At 36.9% G+C, this 25,232-nt stretch overlaps 2 protein-coding genes across 3 annotated transcripts in view; one reads left to right on the top strand and one right to left on the bottom strand.

Moving 5' to 3' along the window:
- The window catches only part of LOC126412527 (elongation factor-like GTPase 1), a 593,784-nt gene that overhangs the window by 167,394 nt on the left and 401,158 nt on the right, over positions 1–25,232 (top strand). For both annotated transcript variants that reach the window (XM_050082167.1, XM_050082166.1), the window contains 2 exons: positions 8,212–8,480; positions 10,429–10,577. In XM_050082167.1, the coding sequence (XP_049938124.1) occupies positions 8,212–8,480; positions 10,429–10,577 (418 nt within the window). The remainder of the gene's footprint in view (positions 1–8,211; positions 8,481–10,428; positions 10,578–25,232) is intronic.
- Positions 11,471–25,232, bottom strand: part of LOC126412529 (uncharacterized) — a 168,772-nt gene continuing 155,010 nt past the window's right edge. Inside the window, exons 4-6 of the mRNA XM_050082172.1 lie at positions 23,170–23,326; positions 19,377–19,499; positions 11,471–12,396 (exon numbers count right to left, since the gene is read on the bottom strand). Of these exons, the coding sequence (XP_049938129.1) occupies positions 12,320–12,396; positions 19,377–19,499; positions 23,170–23,326 (357 nt within the window). The 3' untranslated portion in view covers positions 11,471–12,319. The remainder of the gene's footprint in view (positions 12,397–19,376; positions 19,500–23,169; positions 23,327–25,232) is intronic.

Below are 25,232 nucleotides of genomic sequence, written 5' to 3'. Positions count from 1 at the left end.
TTGTCCATCTAGGAAATGCCTCAAAGTTTTGTCATATACACTGTCTTTTCGAAAGACTTAAGCCACTTGTCTCTGTAGTTGTGTGGTTTGGTTAACCATCTCTTCTAATATTACAATAAAAATATTACAGTATCATCTGCAAATGCCAGACAATTTACCCATATTCCTGTCTTCTTGCATCCCACTCATTTTCCACCCATTCCTCTCATTTCTCATTGCTATTACCTGATCATGTTATCAAGTACATATTTAAACAGCAAAGGAGAGAGTCCACCTACCTGTATGGTTCTGGTTTTGATCTTGAAGGTCTCCGAAAGCTTTCCTCTGAACTTGACCTTGGATGTTGTGTTGCTTAAGGTCTGGATTTTCCATCAAAATTCATCACCTCCAAAATAGTCTACTGCCTCGTAGGCTTTTTTGAAGTCTATGGATGCAACCACAAAAATTTTGTTGGAGGCTGTTATTCTTCCCAAATTTTACTTATAATATGTGTCCATTTGATTATCGTATTCTCATCAGCATACTTCAAGATTTCTGCAATGATCTCATCTTTCTCAGTGCCTTTATTATTCTTCAGTATACATGACACTCCTAACCTCTTCTACAGTTTGCACTTCTGAGTCAGGATTTGGTTATTTGTGGTTGTGGCTGAATAACTCAAATGACACTTCATTGTTTTGGAGCTCTATATTACTCTTGAATGTTCTATAAAAGTCTTTCATATTGTTCATTTGTAAGTCCAATTGCATTTGAGTTAAGTATTCCTTTTCATATTTTCTGTTGAGATTCCTGATAGTTTTGGCAGTGTTTGTCCTTACTACATGGAAGTTCTGTAGATTTTCTGGTGTTTTCTGAGAGCATGAACCAATTTTATTTATTTACTTTTTGGCCACTACGTGTTTTGGCAGTTATACTATCATCATCTGGTGGAAGACTTCCTGTATATGGCTATTTGTACTGGAGAGTATTGAACAGTTTATTCCAGTGGCATGTCAGCTATCCAGGAGGTTATGTTGTGTCTGGTATATGCAAGATGTACAGAGTATGTGCTTCTGATGTGGAAAATTACATAGGCTTTTCATTCTACATTAACTGACAACCATGAATTTGTATCACTTATCAAATTATAATCAATAGTAATGGCTTTTAAATATGTTACATGCAGGTATTGTTGAAGGGTTTTGCATTATTAGCAATATAAAATCTGAATGTGAAGTGATTAACTCCACTCAACTGAAACAATGATAGAACGAACACTTGCTGCTCAAATATGTTTTAAATATGATGAAACTGACTGGTTTTGATTGCTAAGCAGTCATCATCAGAACTTTGTCTGGCTTGTTAGAAAGTAAAATGTCACAGTCATGGTGTGTAAATCTCTAAATTTCTAACTGACCATATAGAGGAGACATTGAGTTGCAGACAGGCACGATGAAAAGACTGCTATACGTCTAAGCCTCAGTGACCATAGGCAGTGGTCATGTGTGTGAGAGTTGTGCTTGTATGAATGTGTGTGTTTTCTAACGCAGAAGAAGGGCTTTTGACTGAAAGCTTAAATGTATAGCAGTCTTTTCATTGTGCCTATCTATGATTGAATATCTGCTTTGTATGGCAGGCACGATGGAAAGGCTGCTATGTGTTTAAGCCTCAGTGGCCAGAGGCGGTGGTCATGTGTGTGAGAGTTGTGCTTATTTGAATGTGTGTGTTTTCTAACTAAGAAGAAGGGCTTTTGACTGAAATCTTAAATGTATAGCAGTCTTTTCATGGTGCCTGTCTGTGATTGAATATCTGCTTGGTATGATAAATAGCAATCTACCCTTTTAATAATATTGTTGTTATTCCATCCTGGACTTTCCATTGTTTGTTCATTCCTGGTTCTGCATTATGTCTATAGGAGTAGAGTTAACACTATCAATAGGGGACATAGAAGCATGCTTCTACACACTCCAATATGAATAATACTAACACTAACAACAGAAGAAGCAGAAGCATGCTCAGCTTACACTTGTACATTTCTACACACATCTGTATACGAAGCACACTTCTGTGTCCTTTTTATTGATAGAAGTAGTCTTATTCCTACAGGTATGACATAAATGCATGAACAGCAGTTCATATTATGTGACCAAGTTGTACACAGCATTGTTAATGTTATCGTGTAACAATCTGAATATTTCCTTGTATCAATAGTACAAAAATGTTCACAAAAACATGTGTGATTCAGTGTTTTGGTGAGGTACAGGTCTTACACAGAACATTGTAATCTACATGACTACCACAACAACTTACTTTATTATGAGGCCTTATTTGCATGAGGTAACTTCATAAACTTACATAAACACTTGTTGCTAATCATCAACATAAATTTGGACTTAATGTGTGATACAGTATCAATTACTTCCACTTGATCAGCCTATATGAGCTACCCTGATGATAAATGACTGCAGTTGACCTTCTTGCGAAACAAGCTGCCTGTATTGTTAGAAAATGTGGCCTTAGGAATTTTCCACACCACGTGGTTCGTTCATGGATGGGTTCCATCATACTTCAGTTTGGCCATATACCTGTTTGTCAATAAAACCTTCCCAAAATTTTGGTTAAGGCATTGAGTTGCGTGTGATATGCCCATTAATCATGTCAAGAAACAGGTCACCGTAACCCTATCCCTTTTGCAAGTATTTGTCAGGCCCTTGCTATAATTAAATTGCTTTGCATGCATTGGTGCTTGTAGCAGACATTTTGAGTGTCTCCTGTGACATGGGCAATGTACATCCTGCAACGCTGCAGCATGCAACTCAGCAACACTGTGTTGTAGAGCAACACTTACAGAAAAATTTTGTCTTGCTTTGACCCAAAGATCCTCCTCTAACATTTGTTGAAAATGTTAAGAAACACCCTTTATAGAAGGTAAAATATTCTAAAGCCAAGATCACATAACTTTCTCTTGGCAAACTTCGCTGTCATCTTGTGTTGTTTTGTGTTGTGGTCTTCAGTCCAGAGACTGATGCAGCTCTCCATGTTACTCTATCCTGTGCAAGCTTCTTCGTCTCCCAGTACCTACTGCAACCTACATCCTTCTGAATCTGCTTAGTGTATTCATCTCTTGGTCTCCCTCTACGATTTTTACCCTCCATGCTGCCCTCCAATGCTAAATTGGTGATCCCTTGATGCCTCAGAGCATGTCCTACCAACCGATCCCTTCTTCTAGTCAAGGTGTCCCACAAATTTCTCTTCTTCCTAATTCTATTCAATACCCCCTCATTAGTTATGTGATCTACCTATCTAATCTTAAGCAATCTTCTGTAGCACCGCATTTCGAAAGTTTATATTCTCTTCTTGTCTAAACTATTTATTGTCTACGTTTCACTTCCATACATGGCCACACTGCATACAAATACTTTCAGAATGGACTTCCTGACACTTAAATCTATACTCGATGTTAACAAATTTCTCTTCTTCAGAAACGCTTTCCTTGCCATTGCCAGTCTACATTTTATATCCTCTCTACTTCGACCATCATCAGTTATTTTGCTACCCAAATAGCAATACTCAGTTTCTACTTTAAGCATCTCATTTCCTAATCTAATTCCCTCAGCATCACCCGACTAAATTTGACTACGTTCCATTATCCTTGTTTTGCTTTTGTTGATGTTCATCTTATACCCTCCGTTCATGACACTGTTCATTCCGTTCAACTGCTCTTCCAATCCCTTTGCTGTCTCTGACAGAATTACAATGTCATCAGCGAACCTCAAAGTTTTTATTTCTTCTCCATGGATTTTAATACATTCTCCGAATTTTGCTTTTGTTTCCTTTACTGCTTGCTCAATATACAGATTGAATAGCATCGGGGAGAGGCTACAGCCCTGTCTCACTCCCTTCCCAACCACTGCTTCCCTTTCGTGCCACTCCACTCTTGTAGCTGCCATCTGGTTTCTGTACAAATTGTAAATAGCCTTTCGCCCTCTGTATTTTACCCCTGCCACCTTCAGAATTTGAAAGAGAGTATTCCAGTCAACATTGTCAAAAGCTTTCTCTTAGTCTACAAATGCTAGAAACGTAGGTTTGCCTTTCCTTAATCTTTCTTCTAAGATAAGTCGTAGGGTCAGTATTGCCTCACGTGTTCCAACATATCTGCGGAATTCGAACTGATCTTTCCCGAGGTCGTCTTCTACCAGTTTTTCCATTCGTCTGTAAATAATTCGCGTTAGTGTTTTGCAGCTGTGACTTATTAAACTGATAGTTCGGTAATTTTCACATCTGTCAACACCTGCTTTCTTTGGGATTGGAATTATTATATTCTTCTTGAAGTCTGAGGGAATTTCGCGTCTCATACATCTTGCTCACCAGATGGTAGAGTTTTGTCAGGACTGGCTCTCCCAAGGTTGTCATTAGTTCTAATGGAATGTTGTCTACTCCCGGGGCCTTGTTTCAGCTTAGGTCTTTCGGTGCTCTGTCAAACTCTTCACGCAGTATCATATCTCCCATTTCATCTTCATCTACAACCTCTTCCATTTCCATAATATTGCCCTGAAGTACATCGCTCTTGTATAGACACTTTATATACTCCTTCCATCCTTCTGCTTTCCCTTCTTTGCCTAGAACTGAGTTTCCATCTGAGCTCCTGATTTTCATGCAAATGGTTCTCTTTTCTCCAATGGTCTCTTTAATTTTCCTGTAGGCAGTATGTATCTTACCCCTAGTCAGATAAGCCTCTACACCCTTACATTTGCCCTCTAGCCACGCCTGCTTAGCCATTTTGCACTTCCTGTCGATCTCATTTTTGAGACGTTTGTATTCCTTTTTACCTGCTTCATTTACTGCATTTTTATATTTTCTCCTTTCATCAATTAAATTCAATATTTCTTCTGTTATCCAAGGATTTCTACTAGCCGTCGTCTTTTTACCTGCTTGATCCTCTGCTGCCTTCACTACTTCATCCCTCAAAGCTACCCATTCTTCTTCTACTGTATTTCTTTTCTCCTATTCCTGTCAATCATTCTCTAATGTTCTCCCTGGAACTCTCTACAACCTCTGGTTCTGTCAGTTTATCCAGATCCCATCTCCTTAAATTCCCACCTTTTTGCAGTTTCTGAGTTTTAATCTATAGTTCATAACCAATAGATTGTGATCAGAGTCCACATCTGCCCCTGGAAATTCTTACAACTTAAAACCTGGTTCCTAAATCTCCGTCTTACCATTACATAATCTATCTGAAACCCTCGAGTATCTCCAGGCCTCTTCCATGTATACAGCCTTCTTTTATGATTCTTGAACCAAGTGTTAGCTATGTTTTGTTATGCTCTGTGCAAAATTTTACCAGGCAGCTTCCTCTTTCTTTTCTCACCCCAATTCCCTATTCACCTAATACGTTTCCTTCTCTTCCTTTTCCTACTGTTGGATTCCAGTCAACCATGACTATTAAATTTTTGCTTCTCCTCACTATCTGAATATTTTCTTTTTATCTCATAATCTTATCTTATTTTATGTTATATTATGGTCTTCAAAAATTTATGTTATGAAACATAGTCATTTTGAGTTGGACCTCATGTCCAGTTGTCATGTGTAGATAAAAGTGTCGAGTGTAGATAAAATGTAGCACATAATATAAATGTTTGTCATAAATAAAACATTTACCATGTTTTACAGGCTGTAAGACAATTTGAACTATAAGATACACGTTGATTTGTAATCAATATTTTTTTTAAATAATATTTTTACCATTTTTTAAATTAGATTGCATAGCCAGATTTTTTTTTAAAAAAAAGAAAAAAAAACTTTATTTTATAAAACTGAACTGAACTATAACATCACTGAAAATTGTGATCAGAACTTTCTTCTTCTTCTTCTTCAGCCTTGTCATCCTCTTCACATGTAATATGGTCTTCATTGCCATTGAGAGCTTTACTTATGCTGCATTTCTTGAAAGGTTAAACAATAATGTCTCCTCTCATTTCAGACCACGACTGTTTTATCCACTGACACACTTGTTTGATTGTAGGTCATTTTAAAGCTCCCTTCATCATGAATTCGTGGTGGGTTTCATCCATCATCCATTTTTTCCATTCCTCTCTCATATGTACTTTAAATGGTTTATTCATTGAGACATCAAGAGGTTGCAATTGTGAAGTAAGTCTTCCCGGAATAACAGCAAGCTCTGTGTTTCCTTGTCTCAATTTCTCTAAACATGTGTGTCTGTTGACCTGCCAGCACTTTCATTTGGTAAGTCACATCATCTTTGTTTTTTCCTTCTCTTCTACACTCTGTTAATCTATAATTTCATAACTCGTCCATCCTACCCTCGTCATGTATGTGAACAGCAACTACAACAACGGGTGGCATTTCAGAAAGTTTTGACTTTGTTTTGCTCTTGAAAATGATCATTAGACTATGTTTAGTACCATCAGCACAACATACAAGGGCAATAGAGTAGTGCATTTTTTCATGTCCACTTGTTTTTGTAGTTACAGTTTAAGCACCATTTATGGTAACAGTTCTGTTACTTGGCGCATCAGATGTCAGAGGAGTTTCGTCCATGTTTGCTATTTGGCTTAGTTCCACACTGGTTTTCATTTGATGTTGAGCAATAAAATGATGCAAAGATAATATTTTCTCTTCGTGCTCTTGTGGCATTTTCTGAGATATTTCGGTTTTGGTTCACAGGCTAAGTCCGTGACACTTCATGAACCTGTAGCACCAACCAACTCCACCATTAAAGTCTGTTAAGTTCCACAGTAGCGCTAGCTTATGAGCGTGTATTTGAATCATTTTTGTATTGATTCCAATGCTGTTTTGACAGTGTCCTCGAATACGTTTCAATATGTCATCTTCTAGTTTTGGCCACTTTGCACTCAGTCTTCTGCACATTTAGTCTTCCTCATTGTTTTCAGTTCTTCTTGGGAAGCATGCCAATCGTGAATGGCTTTCTGTGTTCGAGGAAGGCCAAAATGCCACTCAGCTGCTCTGTTTCCATGTTCTTCTGCATATACTATTACTTTCAATTTATAGCCTGCATCATATCAATACCTTTTTTTTTTTTCCATTACGAAACTTGCTACTAACAAAAATATTGTACTGGTACTGATAACACAAATCACTTTCACTTCAAGTTCACTTGCACCGTGGACTACAATGACGTGTTCTGGTTTGTGATGGCCTGGTAGGAAGGAGACAGTGTTAGCAAGCTTGTGGATCCCCACAACTCGTGTTCATCGCATCAGTGCACTGCTGCTGTCAGTTGAATCCAATGTTGCCAGATAGAGAGAGGTTTCCCGTGGCACTGAATATATGGTCATTTTTATGACTGGCAGGAATTTGAATCAAACACTGGACGTTTTTATATTAATTTTGAGAGTAAGATGCACCTGAATTTTGAAGGAAATTTTTCAAAGGAAAAGGGTGCTTCTTATAGCCCATAAAATATTGTAAAATCAAGAAGCACCTTCTGCACAACGCCATGTCCGTATACATATCGCTCGTTAATGATTGCTCCATCCTAAAAACCACAGAGCAGCACATCTATTAACATTGGCTAGAAATGTTTTAATCGCTGAAGCTCCATCATAGATGGTGTATGAGGTACCTTATATACACTCTAAGGTAGATCTTCAATGATTAGAACATGTCAAGCTAATGTTAACAGATGCACTACCATATGTTGTATTGTATACTGTGTTTTTTATGATGTAACAGTTATCTGTGTGTGCTACGTATATGGACATGGCCATGTGCACAAGGTGCTTCTTGATTTCAAATGTTTTATCTATCACAAGCCTTTATATTAATGTGCTACATTTTACTGGATGTCAACTTGGCATGAGGTCTAACCTTCAGAGGTGATATCTAAAAAGAACCCATTTCATAAAATAAATTTTTGAAGATCTGAAGATGATAGCAAAGTCGGTCAAAACCGGGTGTTTGTAAACAGAAATATTTATGTGCCTCAGGTTTGGAAAGTTTTTAGCTTCTATAAAGGATGTTTCTAAACGTTTTCAACAAATGTTACATGAAGATCATCTTGAGTGAAAACAATACAAAGTTTTCTTTCTGATTTTTGTGTGCCTGTTAGTGACTCAATGCTTCTGGTGTTCTGTGATTGGTCTCCTTTCTCCTAAAATACTTACGTTCTCCCAGTAGTTTACTACTATAGCCAATGAATTGGGCTACTGCTTTGTGTAAATGTGTAAGTACTATATAATTTACTTCTTCCAGTCTGTTGATTCTGTGTGGAGCCTTGGTCCCCGTCGCTGTGGTCCAAATGTCCTTCTGAACTGTGTTGCTGGCTACAACCACACTTCTATTTGGGATCCTACACCACCTTCAGAGGTGATATCTTCAGAGTCATACTCCAGGTCAGAACATGAGAGCAGTTTTGTTAATGGATTCCAAATGGCAACTTTAGCAGGTCCTCTCTGTGAAGAACCTATGATGGGGGTCTGCTTTGAAATTCTGGAATGGAGTATAAAGGCTTCTCCAGTAAGGTAAGTGTTATCTTATTACTAAATCACTTTGGATAAATTTGAGGTGATTTCTTCAGGCAGGAAAGTGACAATATTGTGATCCTTCCTTGTCCAACCAAGTCATTGCTTCATCTCTTATGACCCTGATGTTGAGAGGACATCGAACTGTAATGTTCCTTGAAACTTCCTGGCAGATTAAAACTGTGTGCCCGACCGAGACTCGAACTCGGGACCCCTGCCTTTAGTGGGCAAGTGCTCTACCATCTGAGCTACCGAAGCACGACTCATGCCCGGTCCTCACAGCTTTACTTCTGCCAGTATCTTGTCTCCTACCTTCTAAACTTTACAGAAGCTCTCCTGCGAAACTTGCAGAACTAGCACTCCAGAAAGAAAGGATACTGCGGAGACATGGCTTAGCCACAGCCTGGGGGATGTTTCCAGAATGAGATTTTCACTCTGCAGTGGAGTGTGCACACCTCCGGAAATTTTACCCAAGAGGATGCCATCATCATTAGCCATACAGTAAAGCTGTATGCCCTCAGGAAAAATTACGGCTGTAGTTTCCCCTTGCTTTCAATTGTTTGCAGTCCCAGCGCAGCAAGGCTGTTTTGGTTAGTGTTGCAAGGCCAGATCAGTCAATCATCCAGACTGTTGCTCCTGCAACTACTGAAAAGGCTGCTGCCCCTCTTCGGGAACCACACATTTGTCTGGCCTCTCAACAGATACCCCTCCGTTGTGGTTGCACCTACGGTACAGCTATCTTTATCGCTGAAGCACGCAAGCCTCCCTACCAACGGCAAGGTCCATGGTTCATTGGGGGGCATGTTAGCTATGGTTAAATTATTCTCTGTGCAAAATTCTACCAGTTGGCTTCCTCTTTCATTCATTTTCCCCAGTCCATATTCACCTACCATTTTTCCTTCTCTTCCTTTTCCTACTATCAAATTACAGTCCCCCTTGACTATTAAATCTTCATCTCTCTTAACTATCTGAATAATTTCTTTTATTTCATTGTAGATTTCTTCAATCTCTTCATCATCTGCAGAGCTAGTTGGCATATAAACTTATACTATTGTGGTAGGTGTGGGCTTTGTGTCTATCTTGGCTATAATAATGCATTACCTATGCTATTATTAGTAGCATATCCATATTCCTATTTTTAATTCATTATTAAACCTACTCCTTTATTACCCCTATTTGATTTTATATTTATAACCCTTTATTCACCTGACCAGAAGTCCTGTTCTTCTGTCACCAAACTGCACTAACTCCCACTGTACCAAACTTCAACCTATCCAGTTCTCTTTTTAAATTTTCTAACCTACCTGTCCAATTAAGGAATCTGACATTTTACACTCCAATCCGTAGAAGGCCAGTTTTGTTTCTCTTGATAACAATATCCTCTTGATAGAACAAGAGAAATTAACTGTGAAATGCTAGGAGTAGATGATATTAAAAGCTTGAGAAGGCAGTAGTGATGAAAGGGGCAGCTGACAGGTCACAGACAGGGAGTAGAAGTCAGCATATTTGGGTCTCACGTTGGCTTCTGTTTTCTGAAAGCATGTGTTTTTGTAATCACCTGTGAATGTTTATCTAAGCAGCTATTTGATGAGTATAAACGTCATCATATACATTTGATGTAAGTTATATTTTGAAGAATATTATCCTTTAAACAAATCTAGTGCCCTCAGACAAAGAAATCTCTCACTTTTATGCAGTAAAAACTTAGTGACATGACAGGTCTCTGTTGTCTGTGAATACGACTAGAACGAGTAATAGAGTACTAAAATTGAATCATAAAACATGCTATAACACTGCTTTCCATGAAATATATAATCTGTAAGAAGTGGAGAAAGCACAACTGTTTTATTGATGTAGCAGCTGCATTACATACCAGTTTTATAGAATATAAATCAATTACAAAACAGATGTTTGTGCAGTTATACTTATTGCAATTTTTTCTTAATAGCTCAGATGTAACACAACCCTTTGGTCCATTTTCTGGTCAGTTAATGTCAGCAGTGAAGGAAGGCTGCAGAAAGGCATTTCAAGCCCAACCTCAGAGGCTAATGGCTGCTATGTACAAATGTTCCATACAAGCAAATGCAGAAGTGCTGGGTGAGTAGAATGAGTTCTATGTATACTGTTGCCCAACTAATCTTTAATATGAATTTTTGGTGTAAAGCAGATATTTCATAAGTTTTCTGTTCATCTCAAAGTATTGATGACTTGTTCACATTTGGAGCTTGCAAAATTTGTTATTTGCTTAATTTGCTATTCTTTTTAATGTCTGACTAGTTACTACAACTGAATTATAATTTAGTGTCAACTCTTTGATTTCTGTAGCTGTCAGAGTGTGCTTTCCCTAAGTGCAGTTGACTGCTACAGCACTTCAGTGTCAAAGTGCCCATGGCAGTCAGCCATTGTAAAAGTTTTGAGGTATACACTTGTATATCATGTAGCTGTGATGAAATAAGAGGTCCATTAACCACTACTGGTACACTCTCACCATTCACTTAATACCCACCAGTTGGTGATTCAGTTTACATTACATGACTTTGTTATCAGTTCAGTATCAGCAATTTCAGTGGACCCACATCAAACATTAGTTTGTTGTAAATCCAACAGATGGCAATTCAGTGTATATCCTGTAACTTCAGTCAAGTCTGCATTTATGTACTTTGCTATGAAACTGTATCATTGTTACAGACTGCAGTAAAGTGTGTAAACATTTTAACTAAATACTCCTAAACGGTCCCAGTTGAAAGCCTGGAACAGTTAAAGAATTGAGAAATGGTGAACACTTCGGAAATATTCATCACTGACCAAATGACAATGTAACACCTGAATTACTGTCACCAGATCTTACCTGTCACAGGCAGTGGGTAAAAGCCTTGTGGGAACAGGGAACAAGAATGAGTTGCAAATTAATAGAAATTAATTAAACATAAATAAATATAAATACTGCAACTACATAATATATCATCTCTCTCTCTCTCTCTCTCTCTCTCTCTATCTCTCTCTCTCTCTATCTATCTGTCTTTCTTTCTCTTACACACACACACACACACACACACACACACACACACACACATTATGGAACAGTACTTTATAATAATTCCAAACTATCAAGGTGTAATGAATAATCTAATATAAGGTGTATATACAAAAAAAATGGCAATATGAAAAAACTGATTTAGAACAAACCAGTTATCAGTATTACAGTTTTTCTTACAAATTTAGCACAACATTGGCTACGCATATATTAGGTATATTACATGATATGTGTGTGACCAATAATATAGTTACTAACAAGGAAAACAGGCTATTTTTTATTCATTGTAATATCTAGCAATTATAAGTTGAATATTTCAGTTCATCAAAGATGTAAAAGTCTCTACACTCGTTTGTTGTTGTGATAATAACACATATTTAGAAAACTCTGTACTAATTATTCTGATATAAATAAGTTGATCAGTACTGGTTATAACTATTAATCACTGTAAAACTCCTAGGAATTTCCACTGACATTTGTGTACTGATGTACCATTACATCAGATTCACTATACTTCTCTGCTGGACTATTTGGTTAATCTCTAAATATCTTACATTGTGAATGAGGAACCTTGTGGAAATTTTCATATTGACAGAACATCCATAACAAATGGTGTTACTATAATTATCTTCTGGACATTAACACTAGCTCCAATTGAATTTTTAGGAGTCCATCACTTTCCTGCACATATTACGCAGCATGTTGATTGTGAAGGTGATTGTGGTGTCCTGTATGGTTATTACATTGTGACCACCAGGGCAGGTGTTGAGTTCAGCACAGCATAAAAACTGCCCAAAGAAGTCTCTCAGTTTTTCCATGTCATCCTTTCCATTAATCTTTCGACTTCATGCCAAGGGAAAGGTTTGATGTGCCGTACAAATCCTGAAATACCATTGCTGCTTGTTAACATCTGTATACAAGAGCGATCATGAAACAATTATATTTTATTTTGCTAATTCCACAAAATGTTGGCACGCATACATTAATTTATGTGATAATCATCATTAGTTCTTAACATTTACAGCACCTGCTCTTGTGAAATACTTGGGATTAACAGTAATGAAAAATGCCCTTACTCTGTATTTAAGCTTCTAGGAAGATGAAATGTTGATGGCAGTGAATAAAATTTCAGGCAAGAAACAATTATTAGGTCATCAGCACTCACTTTATTTCATTCTTGTCAGATACTGGCTTGTAATGCTTATGGAAGGTGGAATGGGCAAAGTAAGTCATTCTCAAATTGCCAATAAACCCTTTACTAGTGGAAAGAAAAAAAAGTGAAGAAAGTATCAGGAGGAAAACAGGGCGAAACTGCTTAGGTGACATCTGTCAATTATGTTAGTTATGGCAAGAATTGTAATGAGTTTCAATTTTGAGAATGCATATACAGATTAAGACACAAAGAAATTGCAGACAGTGGCTGCAAGTGGGCACTGATTTAAATCAGTGAGGAAAGTTATGGCTTCTTGGTCAGAGCATCAGCATAGTTAGCTGGAGACCCAACTTTGAAACATCTGTAGGACTAACTCTGCTTTTGGACATAGACTGTGTTGTCTCCTGCCAGAAAAATCTTAGGTGTTTACTGGAAATCAAAATCTGTTTGACTCGGCTTTTACTTTATCTCTAACGATCTGAACACTCATGGGACATTACATCCTAAACTCCCTTCCTTACTTCTTTCAAAACACAATAGCTTCTAAATGTATTACTACATCATAATGAAAACCTTTTTTATAAAAATAGATATGATTGTAGTGAATTGGCACCAACCAAAATAATAGTTATTTAATTCAGTACTATTAAGTTGTTCATTGGGCACCCTCAGCATTCTTTAAAGTTTAGTGATCAAAAATGAGACACAATGATACTAGTATAGAATTATCTCTTCAGAACTACCTCACAGGTAGCACTGAAGAATGAACAGGCACAAATACAGCAGGAATCAGTTCTGCTGATGTTTAGAAAACCTGAAGATGTTGACCAGATGGACTTCTTTAATATTTAGTCAGAACGCCTATATAACCCAGCTACATATACATCAAAAATGTGATCGGTTAATAGAATGCTGACTAATTGGCTGATGCCAGTTGTGTAGCAGTTATAGCTTACAACAATTGTGTTCTTTTCATAGTTGAATACAAACTGTCATTTAGTGAGGAGACAATAAGTTCATGGTTCAAGTGAAGCAGAACAGCTGACATTCATAATAGAAATAATTACAAAATTCATATATTTTACACTTGTTTGCATAACTGGTAAGGAGAGAGAGAGAGAGAGAGAGAGAGAGAGAGAGAGAGAGAGCAATGAATGATTGCCACAGATGTTTTTGTGTGTGTGTGTGTGTGTGTGTGTGTGTGTGTGTGTGTGTGTGTGTGTGTGTGTCGGGGGGGGGGGGGGGGAATTAATCAGTAATTTATCGGAAATTTAAGTTAATCATGTGGAGACCACTTCTTACCTTGACTCCAGCAATCCCAAGTGGTTGTTCAGATATATCAGTTGGTCTTGTTTTCTCAGTTACAATGCATGAACCCATTATTGGTTATTGTTGTTGAGGGCTCATGATAGCTGTTTGTTGAGTTATTTCAAGGATATCACGTATTTTCCTTTTGATGGCATTAGTCTGTTGTATTTATTTCAATGTTCTACCACTGCTTATGTGATATGCTTTTTGAGGTGTATGTAATGCTTATATTCTGGTAGATGTGTGCTGGTGGTGATTTTATCTCAGTGATGTAGATTAAGCTGCATTTGCACTATTCAGATACAGTATAACTGGTGTGCTGCTTGACACTGTCACATCTATTAAATATTTGGGCTTAACGCTGCAAAACAATATGAAATGGAATGAGCACAAGAAGCCCATAGTAGGGAAGGTGACATCAGTTTAATTGGAGGATTCTAGAGAAGTGTAGCTCATCTACAAAGGAGACCATGTATAGAACACTTGCATTACCCATTCTTGAGTACTGCTTGAGTGTTTGGAATCCCCATCAAGTCAGATTAAAGGATAACATCAAAGCAATTCAGAGGTGTACTGATAGATTAGTTACCAGTAGGGTTGATCAGTATGCAAGTATTATTGAAATGTTCTGTGAAATCAAATGGAAATTCATGGAGAAAAGACAATATTGTTTTTCAGAAAAACTACTGAGAAAGTTTAGAGAACCAAGATTTGTGATAAAGTGCACAACGATAAGGCTCCTACAGGGGCATATGGATAGTCCTGTATCCCTCAAATTTGTGAGTGGAACAGGAAAGGGAATGACTAGAAGTGGTTCAAGATATCCTCTGCCATGCACCCTCCTTTTAAGGAGCCCAACAGATCTGTGATGTTTTTACTGCCATGTTAGAGTGACATGCCGGCTATTTCACAGAGAATTTTTCTCAGAGTACATGCTGGTAAAAACATGCTACATCATTGTTCCACCTCTATTCTTTCTGTGGACATTGTTTGTTTTGGATGATTTCTGTATTATTACATACCTTCACACTGAGAAAAAAGCAACGCTGTGTCCTATTGTAGTTCCATTGTAAGGTGGAGTTTGTGTGCCGCTGTCTAAGATGTTGAGGGAAATAGTGGAATTATTCCTCCAGTTGATGCCAAATGGAAGTTTGCTAATAGCAAGGCAGTGAGTAATTTGTGTGCACTGACGTAGATTGAAAACTAGTTCCTCTAATGCACCTGATAAGCAGATATATTTTGTAAAGCAAGAATTGCTTCTGGCCATGTAAGAAACTGTTCTGTAATCGTAATGCATGACTTGTGTCCTTCTAAATGGTAATGGAGTCATGTTCAAGTTTCTTATATGTGGGATCACTGAATAGTTCTCGTTTTCTCCAATCATTGGCTGAAACAAGTAGGACAACGATTTTGCCCTTGCTTCTTGTATGGTAAATATCTTGCAGTTGTTTTCTCAGTTCTGCAGTAGTTCAAAGATAATCCTTGCAAATATTTTCTTCCAGCAGTTTTACACACACCAAAATTACCACAAATTCTGTACTGACTTTCTCTGCCTCAACTTGTGGCAGATGACATAGCCCTGTTTTCATTGATTCTATGATTTCTTCTTTTGAGAGACACTTAGATGTTGCTGTTCCTGTGGTGTTCAGTCTGAAGGGTGGTTTGATGAATCTCCCCACACTACCCCATCCTGAGCAAGCTTCTTCGTCTCTGCATAACTATCACAACATATATCCATTTGTGCCCACTTACTATATTCAAGTGTTAGTCTCCCTGTATAGTTTTTACCCCCTCCTCCCACCCTTTCTCCACACACATACACATTTCCTTCCAATGCAAGACTGACAATTCGTTGATGTCTCATTATCCTATCAACCTATTCCTGTGTCCAATAACTTTCTTTTCTTCATAGTTTGATTCAGTACCTGCTACTTAGTTATGTGATCTGCACATCTACTCTTGAGCAGTTTATAGTACTGAATTTCAAACGTTTCTACTCTCTTCTTGTCTGAACTGCTTATCATCCACATTTCACTTCTGTACAAGGCTGTGCTCCAGATAAACATCTTCTGCAAAGACTTCCTAACCCTTAGATTGATATTAGTTGTTAATAAATTCCTCTTTTTTTGGCTGTGCTTTTCTTGCTGTTGCCAGTCTGAATTTTACATTCTCTCTACTTCTGACACTGTCAGTTATTTTACTGCTCAAATAGCAAAACTACTACTTTTAGTTTCTTATTTCCTAATTCCTTTAACATTGCCTAATTAAATTTGGCTATATTCCAGTATCCTTTTTTAGCTTTTGTTGATGGTCATCTTGTATCCTCCTTTCGAGATGCTGTCCATTCTGTTCACCTGCTCTTCCAAGTCCTTTGCTGTGTCTGACAGAATTACAATTTCATTCGCAAATCTCTAAGTTTGTGTTTCTTCTCTCTGAACTTTAATTCCTTCTACAAATTTTTCTTTGGTTTCATTTATTGCTTGCTCATTGTGCAGACTGAATAACATTGGGGGTAGGCCGCAACCCTGTCCCACTCCCTTCACGACCTCTGCTTACTTTTCATGCCCTTAAACTGCCATCTGATTGCTGTACAAGTTGTAGATAATCTTTCATTCCCTATATTTTATCTCTGCTATCTTCAGGATTTTGAAGTGTGTAACCTAATCAACACTGACAAAAACTTTCCCTAAATCTACAAGTGCTATAAACATAAGTTTAGTTTTCTTCAGTCTGTCTTCTAGGATAAATTGTAGGATCTGTATTGTGTCAGGTATTCTGAAATTTCTTGTGAACACAAACTGACCATTCGTAAGATTGGAGATTGGCTTCTATCTGTTATTTCACTCTTCTGTAAATAATTTAAGCCAGTATTTTGCGACCATGATTTATTAAACCAATGGTTTGGTAGTATTCATACTTGTCAGTGCCAGCCTTCCTTGCAATTGAAATTTTTACAGTCCTCCTGAAGTTTGAAGGGACGTTGCCTATTTCATATATCTTGCACTGCAGGGGGAGTAATGTCATCATTGCTGGCTCTCAGTAGTTCTGAGGGAATGCTGTCTGTCTCAAGGAGTATGTTTTCTCTTAGGTCTTTCAGTGCTGTGTCAAATTCTTCTTGCAGTATCATATCTCCTATCTCATCTTCTCCTACTTTCTGGTCTTTTTGTATAACATTGTCCTCAATTTTGTTCCCCATTTATAGACCCTCCATGTACTCCTCCCACCTTTATTGCTTGCACTTCTTTGCTTGGTAGTGGTTTGCCATCTCAGCATGTGATATTGATGCAGTTGCTTCTCTTTTCTCCAAAGAACTCTTTAATTTTTCTGTAGACGGCATCTATCCTTTCTCTAGTTATGTTTGCTTTTACAGCCTTGCATTTGTCCTCTATAAATTCCTGTTTGGCCATTTTGCACTTGCTGTCAGTCTTATTTTTGTGTCCATTTTGCCTGCATCATTTTCTACATTTTTATATTTGCTTTTGACAAATAAATTTGATATCTCCTTTATTATCAAGGGATCTCTACCAGACTTTGTCTCTTTACCTATATGACCTGTTGCTGCCTTCTCTCTTTCATCTCTCAAAGCTACTCATTTGTCTTCTGTTGTATTCATTTCCCTTGTATTAGTCCAACATTGACTGATGCTCCCTCTGAAACATATGGTCCCTTCAATTTATACAGGTCACACCTCAATTTCCTCCCTTTATGAAATTTCTTCAGTGTCAGTTTGCAAGTCATAATCGTTAAATTATGGTCAGAGTCTTCATCTGGGCCCTGGAAATGTCTTACAGTTTAAAATCTGGTTTTGAAATCTCTGCTTTGCTATTATTTAATCAATCTCAAACCTTTTAGTTTCCCCATGTCTCTTCCACATACACAATCTTCTTCATGGCTCTTAAACCAAGTGTTAGTGATGATTAAATTATGCTCTTCACAAAATTGTACCAGGTGGCTTCTTCTTTCATGCTTTTCCCTCAGTCCACCTTCTCCTACAATGTTTTCTTCTTTTTTTCTTTCCCTATTAATGAACTTCAGTCACCCATCACAATTAACTTTTCATCTTCCTTAGCTATCTGAACAGTCTCTCTGTCATTTGTGGCACTAGTTGGCATATAAACTTGTACTACTGTTTTGGGTATTGGCTTCATGTCTATCTTTGCTCCAGTAATGTTTCAGTATGCTATTCATAGCAGCTTACATACATTCTTATTTTCTTATTCATTAGTAGACCTACTACTGCATTACACCTATTTGATTTTGTGCTCATATCCCTATACTGATAAGACTGGAAGTTTTTTTCTTCCTACCAGCACACCTCACAAATCCTCATTGTATCTACTTTCAACTTCTCTATATCCCTTTCGAAATTCACTAATCTACCTACCCTTTGAGGATATCTAACATTCTACACTCCAAGCTGTAGAATGCCAGTTTTATTTTTCTTCGTGAAAACTTCCTTCCAAGTAGTCTCCATCCAGAGATCTGAATGGACGACTATTTTATCTATAGCATATTTTACCCAAAAGGATGCTATCATCATTAAGCCGTGCCCTCAAGAAAAAAGTAACAATTGTAGTTACCCCTTACTTTCAGCCATTTGGAGTACAGTCGAAGCAAGATCATGTTGGCTGATGTTACAAGGCCAGATCACGCAGTCATCTAGACTGTTGCCTCAGTCACTGCTGAAAAGTCTGCTGCTCCTCTTCAGGAACCATAGGTTAATCTGGCTTCTCCACAGATACCCCTCTATTGTGGCTGCACTGGTGGTATGGCTATCTGTATCGTTGAGGCACATAAGCCTCCCCATCTCTGCAAGGCATTTAGGTATCACTTTTGAATTTCAGTTCCTTAGATAAAATTGCAACAGTTGCTTCATCGAGTGTGTTGATAAAAAGTTAATCTCAGTGTGTGGTCTGTCCATCTTGGGTTCATTGTTATTATTTTTGCTACTTTTCTTGAACTTTTCATTTTAAGCTGTCTGCAGTCACTCTTACTTTATTTATTTATTGTCTTTGTTGTTACTAAATGCAAGCAGAATTGCCAGAAACATCACCATTTGAACTGAAGTTTCTGTTAACCTGAAAACCACATGAAATACAACCTGGTGTTTGTACCTTTGCATTAAATTTTGGTGTCCACATATATTCCAAATGAAGTTATTCTGGAAGTAGTGTATCGGATTAAAAATGTTGTTTATGTTGATGAAAACTTGCAGCTGGTTGGCAACATTAAAATACCGCAACATTTTGATTAATGTCATACTCAATGTCTTCTGGTGAGATGTGAAAGATGTTCGTCAGTAATAAATGCTGAATAAGTCTGCATTCACATTAAGCTGTGCTAACATCATAATTAAATTATAAGAATTTGATTAACAACTGGTGAGACTATTTGAACTTACCTGTAGATCTTCTAAAACGCATTGGTCTACCACGGCGCCCGACTTCCTGTGCACAAGTCATCCCATATACTCTTATTCCAGGGACACTGGCGTATGTGGGCTGTTCATGTGGTACAGGACCCTCTGAAATTTGAAAATTGCAGATTGATTTAGCCTCATTTCTTTATATACAACCCTTGACTTCAAGTTTTTTGTACATGAATGAATAAAAATTGGTCACACTAATGAAGAATTATCTTAAATCAGCATCTTCTTTTATTTTTTGGTATAATTAACAAATTTTTCAATATTTCAACAAGTTGTAAAACAGTTTTCCATTGTCTGGTGACAGCAAATGGCAGCCTGTGTGTTGGGAATAATCACACATAAGAAAAAGCTGGGCTCATTGTTGAACAGTTGTGTTAAGATCCAGTGCTGCTGTCTAATATTATGTCACATGATATCAGTAACAGGCCCATAATGAATATACTGCAGTGTGAATGCAATCATCGTTGTTACAACTGTAACCATCCTAAATGCTACATTTTTTATTTGTTCATTTCATTCACATATTTTGTTCTGTAAAACTACAGGTGACTTCTTTTTTGTAGTCTAACAAACCATTCCTAATGCTAATCTACCAGGTAATTAGGGGTGATATTTTTAGATTATATTTTTTAAATCATTATGAATCAGGATTTTTGTATATTAGCAGGAAAGCAACTTCTTTTTTAAAAAAATTTCACTGCTTTTCCTTTTAAACAACACGGTTGTTCTTTTTGTCTACCACTTCATGAGTATTTCTGTAACTTTTCTGATTTCAGAGGATGCTATTTCAAAAGCTAAAATGTGTTAAATGTGAAAATTTGTGTTAACCAGAATTTACATTCTTGTGTTAAATATTATACTAAATATAGGAGGAGTGACTGATAAGGTATTTCCTTTAATTCTGATGAATATGAAAATCCCAACAGCCTTGAAGAGACTTCTGCAAGATGCTCAGTTATTGAACTGATACACTATTCTTACTACGTGCTTCTATACAGCAGATCCTCATTTAACCATAGCTACATTTTCCTCAGAAAGTTCTGACATACAACAGTGTAGAGTGAAAGTGTGCTGAGTATACTGGAAATCCGACATGTTAATAAAATCAGTGAGAGTGTAAATGCAGAAGAAACCTTGTGGCTTCATTAAATTGTCCACATGCTGGTGCCATCACTTGTTTTTTATCCATGTGGACACACAGGAATTTTGTACGTGAAGTTTCAGTGACTCAAAATTGTATCATTCCGTGCTTTTTAGCTTCTTACTGTAAATGTGTGTGTATTTTTTATAAACACAGGAACTGTTAACTGTGAAGAGATGTTGCCTCATATATCAATGACTATTCAACCAAAATACAAAATTCATTTATAATATGAAAGAAGATAAGTCCTTAATTCTAGCAAGAGGTCGCCATTTGATGGAGCTTAGAGTGAACAGTCAGTAATCTTCAGTTGGATAATATAATGTATTCAGTCACATAACATTGATTTTTTAATTATCATTATTTAGATAAAATTTGTCTTGCTACATTGGACAGCATTTAGGAAAACATTGGTTCAAATCCATGTCCATCCATCTAAATTTATGTCTTCTATATTTTTCCTAAACTGCTTAAGACAAATGGATTGTTCCTTTGAAAAAGACGTGGATGATTTCCTTCTGCATTCTGAGCTTGTGGTTCATCTCTAATGACATTGTCCTTGACTGCATGTTACACTCTAATCATTCATCCATTTTCATGTTGCTTGTTTTCAGGTAATCTGGTATGTCCCATTATTTATTATTTTTATTTATTTGATTAAAAAAATAAACAATGGGACATACCAGAGTATCTGAAATAGGAAACTAATTTGAAACAATAGGACATTAGAAGCTTTGATGTTTAAAGTTTATTTGTTTACATTATTGTTCAAATTATCAAATCAAAATAAATAACAAAGCCTACAGCAAAGCATTAGTTTGAGGGGAGAATGAAAATTTATTACACTAAAGCACTTGAGCACTGAAACACAGAGTCACATACCAAGTCTTTGAAGGAACTTAGTTTTTATGCAGATTTAAAAACATTTACTTATATGTAATTTATATATTTTCTAACTTACTCCACAAACATTCTGGAACTTCTGTTATCAACTTATATGGCTGTGAAAACTATATTGATTTTCTCTCTTAACCATTATCACAGCAATGGGAGTGCCGTAATATAATTCAGACTTTCTGGTTTCAGTACAAAGAAAGTTGACAGTTGTATTGATTTTGTCTATCTATTCTCTCTGCAGAGATGTGTTGCAAGATGTCAGTTATTCTACTGCACAGTCTTAATGGGGATGCTGGAAAAAATCTATTTTTAAATAGCTTAAAAGAAAGCAGATTGCTTTCTCTGATTGTACTTATCTGCAGACTGACCATGTAAATGTACTAGCCATTCCTTCCAGAGAAATTAATCAAGAAATTCATTTAATGCTTAATAAATATTCACAGATGAAGTGGCAAGCAATTCTCAATTTTTATATTTTTGCTTTCACTCCACAGTTAGCCTGTGATACCCACTTCTAGGTTGTTTTGGTAATTTTTCCACCAGGTTTCCTGCTTATCCATTTTTCATGTCTTTGTATGTAAAAGGTGAAGCTTTAATTTGTCTGAAGGTCAGTCTGGGTATTTTGACATTAGCCCCTCGATATATATATATATATATATATATATATATATATATATATATAATGGAAGGAAACATTCCACGTGGGAAAAATTATATATAAAAACAAAGATGAGGTGACTTACCGAACAAAAGCGCTGGCAGGTCGATAGATACACAAACACACACACACACACACACACACACACACATGTTTGTTTGTGTATCTATCGACCTGCCAGCGCTTTTGTTCGGTAAGTCACCTCATCTTTGTTTTATATATATATATATATATATATATATATATATATATATACATACACACACACACACACTCTCTCTCTCTCTCTCTCTCTCTCTCTCTCTCTCTCTCTCTAGATATCAACACCGAAGTAACAAAATTCATTAATATTGGCAAGTTCAAATATCTGAACTTAACCCCAAGATTACATTTGTTTGAAACTTCTTTACTATGTGGAAGGGTGGACATTAAAAGTAAACACATCAACAAAATGGAAATTTTTGAGATGTGGATATCCCACAGAGTGCACTGGAAATGAAACATTATTAAGTCTTTAAGAATGTCAGCAAAGGTTATTTAGAACTAGGCAGTATAATTAAGAAGAGAAAGATGTCATATTTAGAACATATGATTCTCCATGACAAATAAAAATTCTATCAAACTATTATTGAAGGCAGGATAGGGATTGGAAGAAAGAGTACATTTTAGCTGTGAAAATTAAGCAGTGGATGCAACTACATAATTTTCAGTCACTGATGCACACAGCAAGCAAATGGAGAATCGATGGAAAATGTGATTGTAAATGTTAATCAGTGAATATGCATTAGGCTGCTTCAACTTCATGCAGCCATGTCTTCAACATTTCAGCACACCCTGCCCATCCTTTTGTAGAACTACAGCCATTGTGCTCACTCCTCAAGATTATGACCATAGATGCCAATTGTCTTTGTTTTGGAAGCAGAGCTGTTATCATCTAAAAGCAATATATGTGGCACATTATATTCTTAGTTCAAGTACATTTTTGTAATTGTTAATCTTTTTACTGTGTATGATGAATGCATAGATTATCTTGTTGGTGTAATGTCATTGTTGCACAGAATGTTACTTACCAAGCTTAGCTGGATCAGGGCAGCGACAGACCACTAAATAATGTGATTTTCCTGTCCTCACATTCTGCAATGCTAGCAATGCCCAGTCTCTAGGTGGCCGGCAGAGACGAATCTGACGAACTGGTTCACATGTCTTTGCTAGTGTGAGTGCTTTACGCTGCAATAAATTCATATGAGAATTGCATGATACTTCTACTACATCAATAAATATTTGTCAGTTTATTATATATAACAGGCCAGTTAACAGATTTTCTTTAGCACTGTAATAGCAACAATGATATTGCAAAATAAATAAAATGGGTTTCCATCATCTAACAAATAGTACAAAAGATACATGTACATGTGCTTAAGAATGTGGTTCTGATAAAAACTAGTAAAACTTCCATGTTTTAGAAAGGCTTGTGTGGTTTCTAAATGATATCTTAGCATTATACTGTTGTGAGGAGTTTAAATCTATTGAAGATGAAAACCTAATTCTACTGCAAATTGTGTGTGCAAAGGTGATGCTGATATTGCTGATATTTTTGCCCTGAATAGTTTTAAGACACTACATATGAGTCTAACTGAGATTAAGCATTTTAGATTGCTGGTCGGTACTTCAACTGTAACTATATCCATTCTGTGCCTCGTGGCATCATAGATGTTGAAACCAGACACATTGAAACTTTGTAAATCAGTTCGATTGGGTGGATGCTGATTTGCTTAGACTGAATGCATCTGCCAATTAGCTGTGTAAGCACTTTCTTCCCAAAAGCATTCAGTGCAGACCATGCTACATACGGTGAAACTGAGTGATGATGATACACCACTGAGTGAAAGTGCCTTTTTCCTGGATAATCCTACGAGCTGCACATTAACATATTCTGTTGAGCATTTTCTCAAACAAGTAATGAAAAGATGAAAATATATCAGGATGTACGGGATGCATAGGGGAAAATATCAGAATGTTTTGAAAATTTGATGGTACTCAGCATAACATAAAGATAATTCAAACGTTATGTATGGGGATGATACGAAATATTATTATATATTTATTTTGGTTTCTGCATTTCATGAAGTCTAACTTAGTGGTCATTACAATACTGGGAAGGGTATGACACAAAAGCAAAACACAAAAGGAAAAAGTTTCCTGTGGAAGGAAGTGTCATCAGTTTTCATTTACACCATGAAGAAAAATAACCAGAAAAAATTATAAAAGCAGAGAATCTGCAGCACTGCAAACAAAAATTAATGATAAACAGTAAGATATAATCAGTAAATCGCAAGTTGAAGTGATTTGTTTCATATTGCAGAAATTAACTAGTAATTAATCAGATCAATGTTTAAGTATGCTCAGAGGTAGTGGATGTAAAATGTATTAGGAAAGGAATGAAAAGCAGGAGAGTCACTTAATCCCTTAAAAAAGAGTAGTGTTACATATAAATAAAAGTAATATAAAGGTGGAATCCAAAATTTTCAGGACTGGTGCTGCCATCTGGAAAGTAGGAGTAGTAGATCTTTGCACCGCTAGGTCGTGAGAGCTGCATATCTGATGAGTCAGTGTGCAGAGTGGCATTCAACTGGGAGGACATGTTGCGTTTTCACAGTGATTTCCTTAATACTCTGTGTTTGGTGTGTGGTGATTTTACGATGGGTCCACAAACAGATCAGCGCGTGAGTATAAAATTCTGTGCGAATCTCGGGAAATGTGCTACGGAGACCCTTGCAATAAATCAACAAGTGTTTGGGGGCAGATCATGCATGTACGACAAAGCAACAATCATCCCAGTGGAAGAGCCCGGGCTTTCCAAGACCCAAAAAAGCGAGATAGGTGAAGAGCATGATCATTGTTTTCTTTGATACCAAGGAAATTGTGCACAAAGAATTTGCTCCATCCAACCAAACAGTGAATTCCGCCTACTACTGTGACTTTTGGACAGCTCCATAAAAACGTGTGGCGACGATGGCCCGAACATTGGCATCAAGGGAACTGGCTGCTGCATCACGACAACATGCCCTGTCACACTACCTTGCTCATCTGGAACTTTTTGGCATAAAACAACATGGTGGTTGTACCCCACCCA

The sequence above is a fragment of the Schistocerca serialis genome, chromosome 7 (genome assembly GCF_023864345.2).
Source record: "Schistocerca serialis cubense isolate TAMUIC-IGC-003099 chromosome 7, iqSchSeri2.2, whole genome shotgun sequence".
Lineage (NCBI taxonomy): Eukaryota > Metazoa > Arthropoda > Insecta > Orthoptera > Acrididae > Schistocerca > Schistocerca serialis.
Note: the sequence above shows the minus strand (reverse complement) of the source record. Positions and strands in the feature narration are given on the sequence as shown.